This window comes from Triplophysa rosa, linkage group LG4, assembly GCF_024868665.1.
Source record: "Triplophysa rosa linkage group LG4, Trosa_1v2, whole genome shotgun sequence".
NCBI lineage: Eukaryota > Metazoa > Chordata > Actinopteri > Cypriniformes > Nemacheilidae > Triplophysa > Triplophysa rosa.
In genome coordinates, this window is record NC_079893.1 from 32215151 (window position 1) to 32233193 (window position 18043).

Consider the following 18043-nt stretch of genomic DNA (forward strand, 5'->3'; position numbering starts at 1 on the left):
TATAACATTTCTCACTTTTAAACTCGTCTTCTCTTCAGGCGAGGCGAGGTGCGTCTCAAACAAGCCTAACTATTCATTCATTATTTCGTATGTAATGTTTACTGTATACTTACATTTGTTAATTTCGTGACGCATCAGTTCTATAATTGATTAATGCAGTGGAGCGCCACAACTCCGCCTACTCGCGGTGAGTGTGCATCGTTCTGCACTTCGAATTTCTATCGGAAGTAGTAGACCATCCTGGAATCTTTGGAATACTATTTTCAGAAGTAACTATAATGAAATAACAGAAAAAATAAGAGTAATCCCTTACTTTAGAGAAGTAAATATATTACAGTAACTAATTACTTAGTAACTCACGCAACACTGATGATGAAGTATTTAAAAATATTAAACGGACAGTTAAAAAACTCTGGGATAACAGGGAGGACACAATAATCACAGGGTGGACAACAAAAAAACCAAGAACAATATTTGCATATCATTCTGAACATATTTTTACTGATTATCAAAATGAATCTTGTGAAATATTGTAGCAGGACCTCAAACGTGCAGTTAGTTACAGACATCACTCATCTGAAACAGTTCTCAACACTTCCATCAGTCAGCAATAGAGTTATTTATTTATTATTTAACTGATGCAAGTGACACAAGACCCTTTTTACAGAAACATTAGAAATTCGCACCTTAGTAAAATGTCACGAAAGAATAAAAAATGTAAGGAAGAAGAACCTGAGGGAATAAAATCATCATCATTAGTCTGTTCTTCCTCCGATGTGGAACATTGCCGTTTCTACATGTTGTGGTGAAAGTTGTCACAACGTTCTTACAATGTTACGTTTGGAATTTTAAACAACCAGCACACGGCATCTGCTGAAGCGTAAAAATATAAACCATTTCAATTTCAAGTGACCGTTCGGCGTCAGTCCGTAAATATTAAATTCAGACAAATCAAGGCTGGGTTTCCCGAAACCTTCTTAACGCTACGTCATTCTTAAGTTAAACCTGAAGAGTGGTAGCGATATATTCTTAAGAATGACATAGTGATATGAAGGTTTCGGGAACCCCAGCCCAACTCATTAATAAGATTATGGCAAGTCATAATAAAACTGCACACATTGTTCTCAAGTTCCTGCACTGTTGAACACGTAGTAGAGGCGGCTCAACGCTTGTCAGAAGCTTCTAAATCAGTGAGATTTTCCTGCATGATATTATAGTCGTATACGGTTATTGGTTAAATACACCAGACATACAGTGATAATACAGTATAACAGCCAATGTGATAGTCAATATAAATCATGTACACACAGTTTGAGCAATTACAAAATCATCACATTTACAGACTCAAAGTCGACAACCTTTTCTACTTTGGTTAGAATGTTCTCTATTAGTCCATGCCAAGAGTAATAATAATAATAATAATATGCATAATAATAATGTTTCATTCGCATGAGAAATGTATTAACTTACAATTGATGTCCGCCCCTGAATGATTCAGACTGATCCTTTCTTGCACAGATCCCAGAAAACTGATTTTAAGACAACAAGAATGAAAGTGAAAGAGGCTGTAAATAAAACTAGTAAAAGACGCTATGATGATTCCAGTGCAGTTTGTTCTTCAGCATGTTTCTTCTGGTGAGCTCGAAGACTTCCTAACTGAGTGAATCTCTCTCCACAGATGGAGCAGTGATAAGGTTTCTCTCCAGTGTGAACTCTCTCATGGAGTTTCAGGACATCTAATCGAGCGAATATCCTGTCACACTGAGAACATTTGTGTAGCTTTTCTCCAGTATGGGTTCTCTGGTGATTCAATAGAATGTCAAGTCGACTAAAACTCTTCTCACAAACACTGCACTGATGAGGTTTCTCTCCAGTGTGAACTGCTTGATGAACGCTAATAGAACTGGGCGTGGAAAAGCTCTTTCCACAGTGAGAGCAGAGGTAAGGTTTCTCTCCAGTGTGAGTTCTCTCATGGGGTCTCAGCTGAAATTTGTGACGGAAGCGTTTATCACAGTGTGAACACTGATAGAGTTTCTCCTCAGAGTGTATTTTTTGGTGCGACTTGAGACAACCTGAATCCCTGAAGCCTTTTCCACAATCACTGCACTCATACGGTCTCTCATCGGTGTGTATGCGCACATGTCTCTTCAGATGAGTTTTACGGCCGAATCTCTTGTCACAGTGAGGACACGTGTGTGGCTTTTCTCCAGTGTGAATTCTCTGATGAGAATCAAGATTTGATTTGGTGCTGAAATAGTTTCCACATTCACCGCAGTGAAAGTGTTTGTGGTCTCTGTGCTCTTGTGAGTGACGTCTCTTCTCTTGTAAGGTAGGAAAGCTGATGTCACATCTGGTGCAGGTGAAGAGTTTCTGTTCTGTGTGTTTTCTCTCATGTGTCTCTAAACGTCTCTGTGAACTGAATGTCTTTCCACAGGTGATGCAGGAAAGAGTTTGTGCTGTCAGTCGCTGTTTTGATGTAGAGGCCGTTTCTCCATCACAACATGAATCACCGCTCTCATCTGAAACAAACACACAACGTTAATAATGTTTTGAACAATCTGCATCTCCAAAACTTCAACATCTGCAGACCTATGTTTTTCAGTGCATCCATTAAAGTGGAAATAACAAATAACGTGAAGTCTGCCATCTATTAAAATCTAGAAAGTAGAATCATTGTTCGAATTCTGAAACATCAATTGAAAAAAGTAATATTCAACTAGTATCAAATACAATCCAAATCTGTAATTGAGTTCACACTTTGAAATGCTTTTCAAACAGTGTTGAAGGAGTTTGAGGAAATTACAACCAGCTCTAAACAGATTTCACTTCAACATGATAAAGAGGATTCATCTAGGGACCGACACGGATTAAAGAGACACATGGTCAGAATAGGCCTTCAGCAAAGACGTCTGTATAAACATTATATCATCCCACCATTTGGTTATTTCGACTGTAGGGGAATTCACAGTAAAGACCCGTAGACCAGTTATGATGAATGAAGACAAGGTCAACGGAAAAGAATTGATTTGCCAGCAGAAGTGGGCTTCAGCGCTCCCAAAGAGAGCCGACATCCAAATAGAGTAGTATATTTATGCCAACTAAACTGCGTCATTACTTAGGAAAATCTGAATCTTGTGATTGGTTCTTCTGATTCTGATTAGACTAATCACTGTACAAGGACACAGAGCTTGCAAACACTTCCAAGAGTCACCAGCTAGGACAAATATGATCAAATATAAAAGCACACAGTATAGAACGAAGCAAAAATCACAGAGAAGTAAACAGTTTTAACACCGATTGTTCTGTGTTCAATCTGACAACCAAAGTGCAACCAGACTTCATTTAAATCTACGCCCCCCTCGCTTCATCCGTACAGAGTTAACATTCTGAGATCATATAGACTGTTTCCTATTACTTAACCTAAATCGTGCATTTGTTTTGTAATTAAATTCGTTTATATGATAGACATGTATGTTTAAAACAATCTCAACCGTACCGGTGTTTATGATCATGAGAAACAGTTCAGTCAAGTGACCCGTAACACTTGAACGGTCACGTACATACCTGAAGCGATGACATCATCATCTTCTTCTTCATCAGTGTGATCTTCTTCTTCTTCTGCTGTGGTTTGCTTTCTCGTCTCCATCAGTTTCCCGCAGTCCATCAGTGTGACAGAACACATCTTCAGTGGTCTGGTGTTCTCCTCAACATGTTAGGAACTAAACGCGATGTTCCCACATTTCTGCTCGTGTCTTTGTTTCTCCCAAAACCGAGAATGATTTAAAGTTTCGTTTACTTGCGTTTCGCCAACGCGTGATAATCACGCAGCGCTTGATGTTTGACTTTCTTTCTTTCTTTAGTGGGTTTATCGGCGGACTGAAGAGCTGCAGAGCGACTCCTGCTGGACTGGAGGCGACACAACACGGTTAACAAGATTCATGACGCTCATTTTGCAGGTTTATTTAATACAATAGCAAGAATATCAGTTTAAACGTTAAGCGACGGTTGAGTTTAGAGTTCAGTGTTGCGGCGGTCCCGGCTCTCTTGGTCAAAATTAGTTTTGTGTGCAGAATAAGTTCAGTTTTTGAGCAGTACTGAAGACTAATTGTAACTATTTTAAATACTATAATTTCTACTTTAACCTGAATAAATGGCAAAAAAACAAATTTTGTTTATTCTAAATCCAACAGCCACCGAATGTCAGTTTTTGACAGATACAATGTTTGAATCAGAATGAATACTTGTCCTGTACTTGACCCGACCTGAAAACACCACTACAGCAATTAACAGAATTCTATTTCAACACACACACATTGTTGTCCTTTGTGTCCATCCCAGATAGCACAGGTTGCATTTGTAAGACGTCTGCTTAAGATCTGGAGAGCCGGAGAAACATCTGATAAATGTCTTTAAAAAGCAGTTTTATGTACCTTTTAAATCATAAACATCTTACAGACATGTATATTAGATCTAACATTAAATGTCTCACAGATGTATTGCAGAAAAAGCAAACCATCAAAAAATACATCTTGCAGATGTAAATGCATATACAGTATTACCCAGATAGCACATGTATGTCTGTAAGATGTCTGCTAACATCACGAAAACATCTGTTGTGCATCTGATAAACATCTTAGGAAGAGCAGTTTTACATCCATTCTACAGTAAATTATAAACATCTTGCTGACATCTGACAGCAGACACTCAGAGACGTATTGCAAATGATCAAACAATCAAATAAATACGTATTGCAGATGTAAATGCAGACATCAGATAGACGTCTCCCAGATGTATGTGCTATCAGGGCTGGGAATATATTACACATAGACCTGTAACGTTAACCCCTGATCACACACAAACATCTGGCGTACATCTATTTGATGTCTGCATTTACATCTGCAAGACGTCTGCTGTCAAATGTTTATGTTAAGATGTTTATGATTTAGAATGTAAAACTGCTCTTTCCAAGATGTTAAGCAGACATCATATAGACGTGCCTGTGCTAGCTGGGACTGATTTATGAATGTCAGATGAACACATATCAGACCTTACACAACAGTCAAAAACGACACAATTCAAAGACCGCTTTAACTTTATTTGTAAATTTCTAATTTCCTACAAATTCTATAAACATTCAACCATTCAACTAAAAAATCTAATACACCATTTTGAATCCCACTCCTTAAAAAAACCTTCTACTGTAGCTTAATTACATATATACATGGTGGAACTGGCAGGAGTATAACACAATCCACATGAGCTGTATACCGCTGAATATCAACACATCTTCAGATTGGCAGGACTGCCATTAGGACATATTTTTTATGGATGTACTACTAAGTAAATAATAAAAACTGCACAACATACTATCTTTAAGGACACTTTTTTTCCAAACACAGCCTGTCTTCTCAAGTACTTCACAGATAAACGTTAGTTAACCGCATGTTTTGCAGATTGAGTTTGGATTAATCAAAATCCGTATAGCATTCATGCGTGTACAGTAGACACAAACGCTTTGACTGTATTGAAAAACGATGTTGAAATCACATGATTCTTATGCTTTCACTTAAACATTATGGCTTTTATTGATCCAGCGTGGTGGAGATACAGGCTAAGCTATCTAAACTAACCACATGAAACTGAGATCTTTATTAAACCAGATTAATGATCAGGCCCGAAACCAATCCACTTTCTAAACCTGTATGAGTTTCTATCTTCTGCAGAAAAAAAATGAAGATAATTTGAAGAATGTTGACAACCATACAACACTAAACCCCATTGACTTCCCTTGTATGAACACAAAACCACTGAGGCATTTCTCAAAATATCTTCTTTTGTTTTCCATAGAAGAAAGACTCACATACAGATTTACAACCACATGAGAGAGATTATAGATTTTTGGGTGATCTGTCCCTTTTAAAGTGATATTGACCCCAACACCGGCAGAACGAGCACTCAGACTTTGACTGTTTTTAACAGATTGAGACACTACGATGACTCCAGTGCAGTTTGTTCTTCAGCATGTTTCTTCTGATGAGTCTGAAAACCTCCTAAATAAGTGAATCTCTCTCCACAGATGGAGCAGTGATAAGGTTTCTCTCCAGTGTGAACTCTCTCATGGGTTTTTAGGACATCTGATCGAGCAAACGTTTTGTCACACTGAGAACATTTGAAGGGCCTTTCACCTGTATGAATTCTCTGGTGCTTTAGTAAGTTACCATGTTGAGTGAAACTCTTCCCACAAACACTGCAGTCATAAGGTTTCTCTCCAGTGTGAACTCTCTGATGTTCTCTGAAATGAGATGGATCAGAAAATCTCTTTCCACAGTGAGAGCAGAGGTAAGGTTTCTCTCCAGTGTGAATTCTCTCATGAGTTATCAGATGAGGTTTCTGACTGAAACGTTTATCACAGTGTGAACACTGATAGAGTTTCTCAGAGTGAGTTCTTTGGTGTATTGTGAGAGCAATTGGCTGCTTAAAACTTTTTCCACATTCACTGCACTGAAACCTTTTCTCATCACTGTGCACGAGCACATGGGTCTTCAGACCAGATACATCAGTAAATCTCTTGTCACAGTGAGGACACTTATGGGGTTTTTCTCCCGTGTGAATTCTCTTATGAGTAAAAAGATATTGTTTGCTGCTGAAATATTTGTCACATTGACTGCAGTGGAAAGGTTTTTCTCCAGTGTGTGTCCTCATGTGAGCTCCCATATTAGAAGAAGTTGTAAAAAACCTCTTCCCACACTGCTGACAGTGAAACTGTTTCTTCTTCTCAAAGTGTTTCTGGTGTCTGTGCTCTTGTGAGTGAAGTTTCTTCTCTTGTAAGGTAGGAAAGCTGATGTCACATCTGGTGCAGGTGAAGAGTTTCTGTTCTGTGTGTTTTCTCTCATGTGTCTCTAAACGTCTCTGTGAACTGAATGTCTTTCCACAGGTGATGCAGGAAAGAGTTTGTGCTGTCAGTCGCTGTTTTGATGTAGAGGCCGTTTCTCCATCACAACATGAATCACCGCTCTCATCTGAAACAAACACAACAGCGTTAACAAGAACCTCCAGCACATCTGAAACTACATCAGTGTCCACTGAGAATGAGAAATGTTTTAGTGCGTTTGAGACATAAACACACCTTTTATGAAACAGTAACTGACATGACAGTGAAATAATGTGAAAAAACAATAGAGGAAACATACCTGAAGGGATGAAATCATCATCATCATCATCGTCATGATTCTCATCTTCATCAGTGTGATCTTCTTCTTCTTCTTCTTCTTCTGCTGGTGTTTGTGTTTCCATCTCCATCAGTTTCCTGCAGTCCACCAGTGTGACAGAACACATGTTGAGTGGTCTGGTGTTCAGGATCTGCTGTTCTCCAGCGTTACAGACAGAATCCAGAGACTCTGTGGAGGTTTGATCAGTAGATTCATCCTGATTCAAGGTGTGATTACTGTCACACACAGTGTCCTGAGCGTCTGTGGGGTTTGTGTCAGTATAACAGAGTAAAGTGAGGCTGAGCTCCGAGTCCTGTGTGTGTCTGGACTTCTGTTCAGAGAGGAAATATATTTAGATAAAGCTATAAACTATGACAGTGAGATTAAAAACAGTATTAAAATACAAACATTTAAAAGCAGTAAATGATGTTGAATGTGTCCAAACCTCAGTGTTGAGTTCATCTCCTCTTGTCCTCAGCTTTTCCTCCAGTAACGCCACCTCTTTCTTCAGCTGACAGATTTCTGTGATGAAATCATCAATATCCAGCATGGACAGATCAGTTCCCACTGATTTACAGCACATCTGTGACGTCATCCTCAACATCTCAACACAAACACACACACACAACACTCTGTTTAAAACACTCAAGAGAGAAAATCAGAGTGATGTGAACACGCAGCGCTTGATGTTTGACTTTCTTTCTTTCTTTAGTGGGTTTATCGGCGGACTGAAGAGCTGCAGAGCGACTCCTGCTGGACTGGAGACACAACACACTCGACACTAGATTCACGACGATCATTTCATATTGCTCCAAAATTATGGCATATGTAACTGAATGATTTTTAAACTTTATAAAGTTCTGTACAGGCAATGTTTTATTTCAATAGAAATAGCACAGAGACTATACTTCCCAACGATCTGGCACGTTGTAAACATTATTAAAACAAATTAAACTCATCATCTCACACATTATTTTTCTGTTATTTTTAATTATTCTGTCATTCTATTAAAACTTGTATATCACAATAACACAGTTTACAATCTAATAAAACTGCACAAGATATTTTTACGTCTTTAAGTAACAACCAATGACTTAAATACACTATGGAGAATTTAACGATTTTTAAATGACAGATAAATAAAAATGTAATACATTTAGGATCATATTTTTTGTATTATCACTCGATATTGCCTCCGTGTGGTCACGTGGTTCATGGAGCGCTCAATAGTTCCAAAGAAATCCGCGTTGTCAACCTATTTGAATGGATTTTAGCGGGACAGACAACAGCAGCTATATTTGCATTAATTTAGCTAAATATATTAGCACTTTGTGTACACTGCGTTGACTACATTTATAGCAGCATTTGTGTCTGAGGAGTAATAGGAATATAAGATCTATGAATGTAAGATATGTTCCCCAACTCGTTAAAATGTTAAAACATGCAGTTATTTCACCAAGTGTACAGCAAATGAATTTGGGACACATTGAAATGAATGTGCTTCAGTGCAGTGTTTGAACTATTGGTCACTCCATGACACGACTTACTTCCGCATTCCATTCTTCCAACGGACGTCTTTGCGAGTGTCGTAACTGTGTTTTTTCAACGGCTCCGGGCATTGCTATTGGAAAAAGAGACGAGACGCCCGCCGCATTAGTATATATAAATACACTATTTGTTGTATTTTCACACTTAAATCAAGATTAAAATGTTAAGCAATGAAATGTCTTATTCTTAAGATTGATCTTGACATTATAACACATTTTACCGTGTCCATTTTCCCCCATATAATATAATATAAAATATATATATATATATATAAAAAATTATACAGGAGACCAGTGCGCGTTTCTATGAGATTTATTAACGACGTTATTTGAAGAAGTGTCCACATCTGGAACTTTTATAAGATTCCAATAGGAAAAGAACGCCTACTGTGTTAGCTGGGTACAGTTATGAAATTTATCACAATGTTATGAAATAATCATTGTGTCTCCAGTCCAGCAGCAGTCGCTCTGCAGCTCTTCAGTTCGCCGATAAACCCACTAAAGAAAGAAAGAAAGTCAAACATCAAGCGCTATTTGTTTCGTTTTTTGAAAGCGACAAGACTAATTAATATAATATAATAATAATAATAATAGTTTTTTATTACCTGAGGAATGCGAATCTTACACCCCATACACCCCAGTACGATAGGTGGCGGCAATGCACCTAAATAGTAAGTTGCCACCGCCACTAAAAAGAAGAAGAAGAAGAACATCAAGCGCTACGTGTTTACATGTCTTAGATTTTCTATTTTTAGTGCTTTATTTACGGTGGATGCAACGTTTTCTTGCTGTTTTGTGTTGGACGCTTTGAGTCATTCACAGTTTCAGAACAAACGAGAAGAAATGTGAGAATATCGTGTTTAAATCTGACGTGTGATTCAGTGGCCGATGTGTGTAATGAAACTGTTGATCAGATCTATGATCTGATAATACTGCTCAGTGCCGCCACAACAAATGAAACTACTAAAAAAACGAAGAGTTTTAATATTATGGTAGAGAACCAAAGTTACAGAAGGACCAGTTATGTGCAGTTTAGCCGCTGTCATTTATAATCATAATAAAACAGTGTTTTGAGTTTGTCGTTTTTGTGTTCAGATGACGTCACAGATGTGCTGTAAATCAGTGGGAACTGATCTGTCCATGCTGGATATTGATGATTTCATCACAGAAATCTGTCAGCTGAAGAAAGAGGTGGCGTTACTGGAGGAAAAGCTGAGGACAAGAGGAGATGAACTCAACACTGAGGTTTGGACACATTCAACATCATTTACTGCTTTTATACTGTCATTCATGTCAAACTAAACCAAAGTGAGACATCACACATATATTCTATATAAAGCTCCAGTGCTGATGATGTGTTGTGTGTTTGTCAGATTGTGGTAAAGGTCGAGTCAAACCCCACAGACGCTCAGGACACTGTGTGTGACAGTAATCACACCTTGAATCAGGATGAATCTACTGATCAAACCTCCACAGAGTCTCTGGATTCTGTCTGTAACGCTGGAGAACAGCAGATCCTGAACACCAGACCACTCAACATGTGTTCTGTCACACTGCACGCACACCTGCACGCAATTTTCCCTTTATAAACACGAATACCTGCAAGTTGCGTCGTGAATCAGACTCATATCCGCCCTGTTACACGCCCATTTTTACCATAAATAGTCAATGCAAAGCGCTCAGAATGCTGATTCGTATATAATAAGCCTGATCCAATCCGCTTGTGAAGCTGACGTCACCGCCATTATGGCGTATACCTTTCTGTCAAACCGCTATCAGATGCCGTAGAAAAAACTAATATGAACCGATCCCATCCTTTATCTCCATAACGACATCACAAATGGCCACACATGAGATTCACTGAGATTTCCATATTAATAATTGTTATAATTATAATGATTATTATATTAAAGCCAGAGAAGGTCTCTGCAGCATTTATATGTTTACAGCATTTAGACTGATCATTAACACCTCGTTAAAATCACCTCATTCATTAGTGGCGTCCTTCACATGAGATAACATTTGAAGACATAATTGTTAAAGACGAATGTTTCTTCATCCCGGTTTTGTTATGAATATAGTTAGGACTGATAACGAGGACATTTAGAGAAACGATTGTGCGAGAGCTTAATGGCTGAATTTCCAGACTTTGACATTCGATGATCATGCACAGTATTTAAGGAAAATTTAGTATTTATTTACAATGTGTTCTGCAGTTATCATATTTGATGCTGTCCCTATTCAGTTAGATCATCTCCTCATGATGCGCTCATTGTGTGATGGTGAGACAGCGGTGATTAAATATTTAGATTGAATTTTTATTTAAGATTTGAGTTTTGTATTTTACAAGAAGGTGCCTGAAACAATTATCGTTCAATACAAGCACAAATAACTCTGCAGATTTAATCTTCGTGATAATGTGGATCTTTAACGGATACGAGGTCAAATTAAATGCGTGTGAGGCATTAATGCTTATAATCGTTTTTATCTTAGTGTCTGCAATCTAAGTTCACTAACTCACCATCGGTGTCGCCCCTTGTCTCCAGAATGTCTTTCCGTCAAGTTTGTTTTTATAAATCCCATCTTTTGCGTGGGAAGTGGCGTACGCCTCTTTCAGGGCATGTTTTGTGCGTACGCAACGGTTATCTTCAGCAGACGTACAGACATCTCCCGAGACGTATCACAGATGAGAAAACTATGTCTTGCAGACGTCAAATAGACGTAAGCCAGATGTGTGTGCTATCGCAGTCATGAAAGGTTAGATTTTTTTTTTTTTTAATAAAAGATCAAAAGGATTAATGATGCAGATTTATTTTTACAACCTTTATGGAGGTATTTCATGATATGTCTTTATGTTTTTGATCATTATTCACTATGTATTGCTCTTCGTTTTAAGGACATTTGTATGAGATTCAGAAAAGCACCCTGCACAGCTGTTTTTGATGTCTGGTAGTGTTTATGAATCCTGGGGACTTTTTCCGGCCCCAACCCTACAGTATGACCAAATCTGGGCATGTTCCACCCCGTTACTATGTCTACAATCTGCATTTACATTCACATTGACATTTAGTCATTTAGCAGACGCTTTTATCCAAAGCAACTTACAGATGAGGGAAACAATGGAAGCAATTGGAACAACATAAGGACAACAAAACGCATGAGTGCATTAAAAAACTGGTCTCATGTAGCCTCCCACTGTGTACAGAGCTAAGTTTCTTTTTTGAAAGCGTAGGAAAGAGATAGAAGTCAGAACTGATCAGTCAGGTGCTGACGGAAGAGATGTGTTTTCAGACGGTTCTTAAAGTTGCAACGAGTAACTTTTGCTTACTGTTGCCCCACGTGGTTGTTTAGCGGAATTGTCTGTATGCAGTGTCGTAAAAACTGTCGCTAAGATTTCCCGCTGGCAGCTCAATACACGTGTGTTTGTTTACTAAGCCGACGGACTCAGATACGTCGTTCAAACTATGTCCACCGATCAGGTAAAGTAGTCCGTGTTACCATATGTTCTTCTATACTACAACCTCAAAGTAGACTCGGGGGTAACAGCACTCCAGTTCATAAGGTGGCGGTAATACACCTATAAGCTGATTTGCCAACCGCCAGTAAAACTCAAGAAGAAGAAGTTACTTCCGCTAGCGCCTCAGAATGGAGTTTACCAAGTGGCTTGCACATCTGCCACAAATACGTCTAGATGATGTACAACGTCTTGCAGACACATTTTCGCTAACGACAAGATCAAAGCTAGAGAAAACATACAAATTCTTCGTTGAACAGTACCTGTTTGATTATGAAGGTAAGTGTTTTGTTTTCTTTTCTTTTTGTGTTAGTGAAGGTGCTAGGATAAGTACTTGAATACGTGTTCTGTCAGTTTTTTTTCTCACTGTTGTTAAATTCCAGCGCGACGGGAAAACGGAAGTTCTTCTTCTTCTTGTTTGTTGCAAGACGGATGTTATGATACACTGCTTTGCAAAAAGGCGGAAGTGAAGTGACGTCATTGTGAAAAGGGCGTATTGTTAGAAGTTAGCACAGAGCGTGCTAGCTACATGGAACATTTGTATTTACCCGAAACACAACGCATGGACTTGAATGTGTTTTGTAACCTATAGTACTTTTCTTTTGTTATTATATCGGAAGTCACTAAACACAATCGTGACCAGGCGTTGTGTTTTGTGTAATATTATAATAACTAGTCAACTCGGTATGAAAACAGCGCGTAGCATGTACATCAGAATCAGAAGAGCTTTATTGCCAAGTGTGCTTGCACACACAAGGAATTTTCTTTGGTGTTGGAAGCTTCTAGTACAGACATTCAACACAATGACAATACAATATAATACGATTTACAGTCTAAAAGATTCTAAATTGTGCATATATAAAATAAAGACTATTTTACAGAAAATGGGGGATAATAACATATAAGAGACATTGTACCGGGTAGTATATAGTAGAATAAACATATTAACAGATTGTATGTACACTTGTGCAAATGGATAATTTAGTAAGTAGAGGTAGTGTTATATACATGTATACATAAGATGTAGATATAATAAGGCACTATAGTGCACACTATAGGAGTAGTGGAAGTGGAATATTGCTCTTAAGGAGCAGTTATCTGTTTAGGAGGGAGATTGCCTGGGGGAAGAAGCTGCTTCTGTGTCTGGAAGTCCTGGTGTTTGGTGCTCTAAAGCGCCGGCCAGAGGGCAGCAGATCAAAGAGTTTGTGTGCTGGGTGTGTGGAGTCAATGATGATTTTTCTTGCCCTGTTTTTCACTCTGGAATCGTACAGGTCCTGAAGTGTGGGCAGAGGAGCACCAATAATTTTCTCAGCACTACGAACTGTCCGTTGTAGTCTTCGTAGGTCTGATTTGGGGGCCGAGCCATACCAAACAGTAATTGAAGTGCACAGAACAGATTCGATGACCACTGAGTAGAACTGGGTCAGTAGCTCCTGTGGTAGGTTGAACTTCCTCAATTGACGGAGGAAGTATAACCTCTGCTGGGCCTTCTTTACAATGGAGTCTATATGGGACTCCCACTTCAGGTCCTGAGAGATGGTGGAGCCCAGGAACCTGAATGACTCCACAGTATCCACAGTGCTGTCCAGGATGGTGAGGGGAGGAAGTGATGGAGGGTTCCTTCTGAAATCCAGTATCATCTCCACTGTCTTGAATGCATTCAGCTCTAGGTTGTTTTGACTACACCAGGCAGCCAGCTGAGCAACCTCCTTTCTGTAGGCCTCCTTTCTGCAGCCAGCTGAGCAACCTCCTTTCTCCTTTCTGTTATATATATGTATATATATACATATATATATAACGACAACATTAGCCTAATCAACGACTGAACTGTTCAACATTCACGTGGTTTACTGGTCTGAACAAAATAATCTGCTACTTTTTACCACAACACCTTAAGTGTGGTTGTTTAGTCTTTATTTACAAGCACAACACACATTCATGACGAGACACGACAACATGCTAGCTATCGACACCGGCAACCATATATTATCTCTCAGCTACCTTACGCTTATAAAGTGTGAACCGGTGGTGCGCCAATGACACAGACTAATCACAAATACGTTCAAAAGTACAGGACAGTAACAAAAAATGTACAAATAACACTTACAAGTCCAGGAGCCGGACCGCTAGGTCTGCATCCGTTTTGCAACCCGTTGCCTCATGATGCTCGCGCCACCGAGTGTAAGCCTGTCCGATATTGATTTGTGACCGGCCTCGTGTCCGATCACTCTCTCGCTTTCTTTTCTTTGCTTCCTCCAACAAAACCCTCTTTGGTTTTTTGGCTGGCTCTGCCATGGTGATGTTTTGGATAGTTTCGTCTTACTGTTAGCTCTGCTGTTGGCTAACTTCTCCCAGGCTACGAGTAAAATGTGACGTATGCTGTAAAGCAGGGGATAGGCAGGGCTTGTACCGGCCCTGAACACCAAAGTTACAAGTGCAATTTCAGCCGATAGGAGGCTGCTCAGGTAGTAACGGCAGTAAAATTCGTCCAGTTAAAAGTTGTCCTACCACTCAAATAATTTTAGAGACATTATTTTAAGGTCAAAAAGTTACTCGTTGCCGCTTTAAAGATGGCTACAGAATCTGCTGATCTTGTAGCAGCGGGCAGATCATTCCATAAATGTGGAACCGATCCAGGGAAGGTACGTGAGAGTATAGATGTCTGCAAGATGTACGTGTGCTATCGGGGCAGAGAATTCACACTGGAGAAAACCTTACCTCTGCTCTCACTGTGGAAAGAGCTTTACTGATCCAAGTACTTTTAGAGGTCATCTGAGAATTCACACTGGAGAGAAGCCTTATGACTGCAGTGTTTGTGGAAAGAGTTTCACTCAACATGCCACTTTTGTGAAGCACCAGAGAATTCACTAATGTGAGACCCTATAAGGGTCATTCCTTTTATTTGGTGCCATTTCAGAGCATGAAAAAATGCTAGACTTTCCATGATTGTATCATTTCAGTTGATGGAAGGCTTGAATGAAGTTTCTTCTCTTGTAAGGTAGAAAAGCTGATGTCACATCTGGTGCAGGTGAAGAGTTTCTGTTCTGTGTGTTTTCTCTCATGTGTCTCTAAACGTCTCTGTGAACTGAATGTCTTTCCACAGGTGATGCAGGAAAGAGTTTGTGCTGTCAGTCGCTGTTTTGATTATTTTGTTGATTCTCACCATTGTTGAGATTCATACACTGATTCTTGACGTCTTTGTCATTAAACTAATGTTATTGATCTGTAAAAACATCTCCAAATACTGTAAGACCAAAAGACATCAAACTATAGTATGAGAAAAACTGAACCCATTGCTAAACTCCCACGCAACTCAAATCATCAAGAGTACCATCCAATAATACAATCAGACCTTCTCTTGACTTCAAACATCCAATCAGTCAGTTATCGCAATTATTGCAATATGCACGTTTGCGACAATTTTAAGATTTCACAGCCATAAAATGAGTTTATGAGGAGGAGCAATTAAGAAATGATCGTCTGATCTAGTGTCGAGTGTGTTGTGTCTCCAGTCCAGCAGGAGTCGCTCTGCAGCTCTTCAGTCCGCCGATAAACCCACTAAAGAAAGAAAGAAAGTCAAACATCAAGCGCTGCGTGTTCACATCACTCTGATTTTCTCTCTTGAGTGTTTTAAACAGAGTGTTGTGTGTGTGTGGCTGTTGTGTTTGTTTCAGATGAGAGCGGTGATTCATGTTGTGATGGAGAAACGGCCTCTACATCAAAACAGCGACTGACAGCACAAACTCTTTCCTGCATCACCTGTGGAAAGACATTCAGTTCACAGAGACGTTTAGAGACACATGAGAGAAAACACACAGAACAGAAACTCTTCACCTGCACCAGATGTGACATCAGCTTTCCTACCTTACAAGAGAAGAAACTTCATTCACAAGAGCACAGAGACAAGAAACTCTTTCACTGTCAGCAGTGTGGGAAGAACTTTTTCTCGTCTTCTAGTCTGAACGCTCACTTGAGGACACACACTGGAGAAAAACCTTTCCACTGCAGTGAATGTGACAAATATTTCAGAACCAAAGGAAATCTTGTTACTCATCAGAGAATTCACACGGGAGAAAAACCGTACGCGTGTCCTCACTGTGATTGGAGATTCAACCACAAATCCCATTTAAATAATCACATGCGTGTCCACACCAGTGAGAGACCGTATCAGTGCAGTGAATGTGGAAAAACCTTTAAGAGTTCAGATTCTTTAAAGTCACATCAAATATCACACACTGAGGAGAAACCCTATCAGTGTTCACACTGTGATAAACGCTTCCGTCAGAAATCTCATCTGGTAACTCATCAGAGAGTTCACACTGGAGAGAAACCTTACATCTGCTCTGACTGTGGAAAGAGCTTTACTGATCATAGTACTTTTAAAGTTCATCTGAAAATTCACACTGGAGAGAAACCTCATCACTGCAGACTTTGTGGGAAGAGTTTCAGTCGATTTGACACTCTAGTACAACACCAGAGAGTTCACACTGGAGAAAGACCTCATCACTGTAATGTTTGTGGGAGAAGCTTCAGTCACAAATACGTTTTAATAAGACACCAGAGAATTCATTCTGGTGAAAGACTTTATAAATGTTCTCAGTGTGACAAGACTTTTGCTCGACCAGATGTCCTGAAACTCCATGAGAGAGTTCACACTGGAGAGAAACCTTATCACTGCTCCATCTGTGGAGAGAGATTCACTCACTTTAGAACTTTTAAGACTCATCAGAAGAAACATGCTGAAGAACAAACTGCACTGGACTCATCGTAGCATCATTTAACATTTTTGTCAACAGCGTCTATAATCTTGGAATAATTTTGTTTAATCGTACAGTTTTTCTAGGATTCCTGTGAAAGGTTTAATCAGTTTAAATCGTTGCATAATCACCATCAGTCATTTATAAATGGAAATGAATCTGTATTTAATTAGTAACTTCTTTTCATATGTCAGTTTGTAGTTAATGATTTACATGTGCAGCAGATATGTTCATAGTAAGCATTATTATTCAGGAGCATTTTAACAGTATTTTGTATGAATGAGCTTTGTTCACATATCTGAATAATGATGATCTGAAATAAACGATTGAAGACCTTCCTCTCACTGTACAGCCTTTACGTTTCCGGATTCTCTAATCTCTGAAATTGAAAATGAACTGTTGTGTGATTTATTTGTAAACAAATATGGGGCGATTAGTTTGAACATTTGGACTAAAAGAGATTAAATGTCTTTGGAAAATCTACAACTTATAATCAGTTGCTGTGAAGTGACAAGTCTGGAGTGATTCTGTATAAAGGAATTGTCTTTGATCTCTTGTCACATGTTCTGCATTAAAGGTGAAGACTCCGAGCTGTTATCTTGGCAAAAACTATTGAATAAAAGGGTACGATTGATTATGAGCAATGTGTGTTAGTGAAAATCATTTATTTCACAATGAGATTCCCCTCATTTAAAATCTTATTCTCTACCCTGATAGCACACTACATCTGGCTTATGTCTATTTGACGTCTGAATTTACTTCTGCAATACATCGTTTGCTCATCTGCAATACGTCTCGGAGACGTCTGCTGTCAGACATATAGACATCTATAAGATGCTTATGATATAGAGTGGATGTAAAACTGCTCTAGCAGATGTTTTTACACAGCAGATGTTTTCCAGATGTCCAGGGGTCTCATTTATAAAACTGCGTAGGAACCTTACTAAAAGTGTAAGTGCGCCCGAAAAACCAAAAATAGCATACGCCAAAAAATATTCTGATTTATAAAACCGTGCG

General features: G+C 39.0%; 4 protein-coding genes across 4 annotated transcripts in view; 1 reads left to right on the forward strand and 3 right to left on the reverse strand.

Moving 5' to 3' along the window:
- The window catches only part of LOC130553086 (zinc finger protein 268-like), an 85699-nt gene that overhangs the window by 53979 nt on the left and 13677 nt on the right, over window positions 1-18043 (reverse strand). The window lies entirely within an intron of this gene.
- LOC130552918 (gastrula zinc finger protein xLCGF3.1-like) lies at window positions 395-3857 on the reverse strand. The gene is made up of 2 exons (XM_057331606.1): window positions 3565-3857; window positions 395-2519 (listed from the first exon to the last, which is right to left on the reverse strand). The coding sequence occupies exons 1-2, from the start codon at window positions 3680-3682 to the stop codon at window positions 1591-1593; spliced, it is 1047 nt and encodes a 348-aa protein (XP_057187589.1). The 5' UTR covers window positions 3683-3857; the 3' UTR covers window positions 395-1590.
- LOC130552903 (zinc finger protein 501-like) lies at window positions 5071-7991 on the reverse strand. Its single transcript, XM_057331583.1, has 3 exons — window positions 7654-7991; window positions 7191-7539; window positions 5071-7019 (listed from the first exon to the last, which is right to left on the reverse strand). The coding sequence occupies exons 1-3, from the start codon at window positions 7810-7812 to the stop codon at window positions 5989-5991; spliced, it is 1539 nt and encodes a 512-aa protein (XP_057187566.1). The 5' UTR covers window positions 7813-7991; the 3' UTR covers window positions 5071-5988.
- Window positions 14939-17364, forward strand: LOC130552490 (gastrula zinc finger protein XlCGF52.1-like). The gene is made up of 2 exons (XM_057330819.1): window positions 14939-15000; window positions 15942-17364. The coding sequence occupies exons 1-2, from the start codon at window positions 14939-14941 to the stop codon at window positions 17038-17040; spliced, it is 1161 nt and encodes a 386-aa protein (XP_057186802.1). The 3' UTR covers window positions 17041-17364.

Excerpts from the sequence above, each read along its gene's own strand:
- LOC130552918 (XM_057331606.1), bottom strand. The coding sequence starts at position 3,682 with ATGTGTTCTGTCACACTGATGGACTGCGGGAAACTGATGGAGACGAGA. Across the intron at positions 2,520-3,564 it reads TGATGATGTCATCGCTTCAG|ATGAGAGCGGTGATTCATGT; the intron begins GTATGTACGTGA and ends TGTTTGTTTCAG.
- LOC130552903 (XM_057331583.1), bottom strand. The coding sequence starts at position 7,812 with ATGTTGAGGATGACGTCACAGATGTGCTGTAAATCAGTGGGAACTGAT. Across the intron at positions 7,540-7,653 it reads GAGATGAACTCAACACTGAG|AAGTCCAGACACACACAGGA; the intron begins GTTTGGACACAT and ends CTCTCTGAACAG. Across the intron at positions 7,020-7,190 it reads TGATGATTTCATCCCTTCAG|ATGAGAGCGGTGATTCATGT; the intron begins GTATGTTTCCTC and ends TGTTTGTTTCAG.
- LOC130552490 (XM_057330819.1), top strand. The coding sequence starts at position 14,939 with ATGTACGTGTGCTATCGGGGCAGAGAATTCACACTGGAGAAAACCTTA. Across the intron at positions 15,001-15,941 it reads ACCTTACCTCTGCTCTCACT|AGATGAGAGCGGTGATTCAT; the intron begins GTGGAAAGAGCT and ends TGTGTTTGTTTC.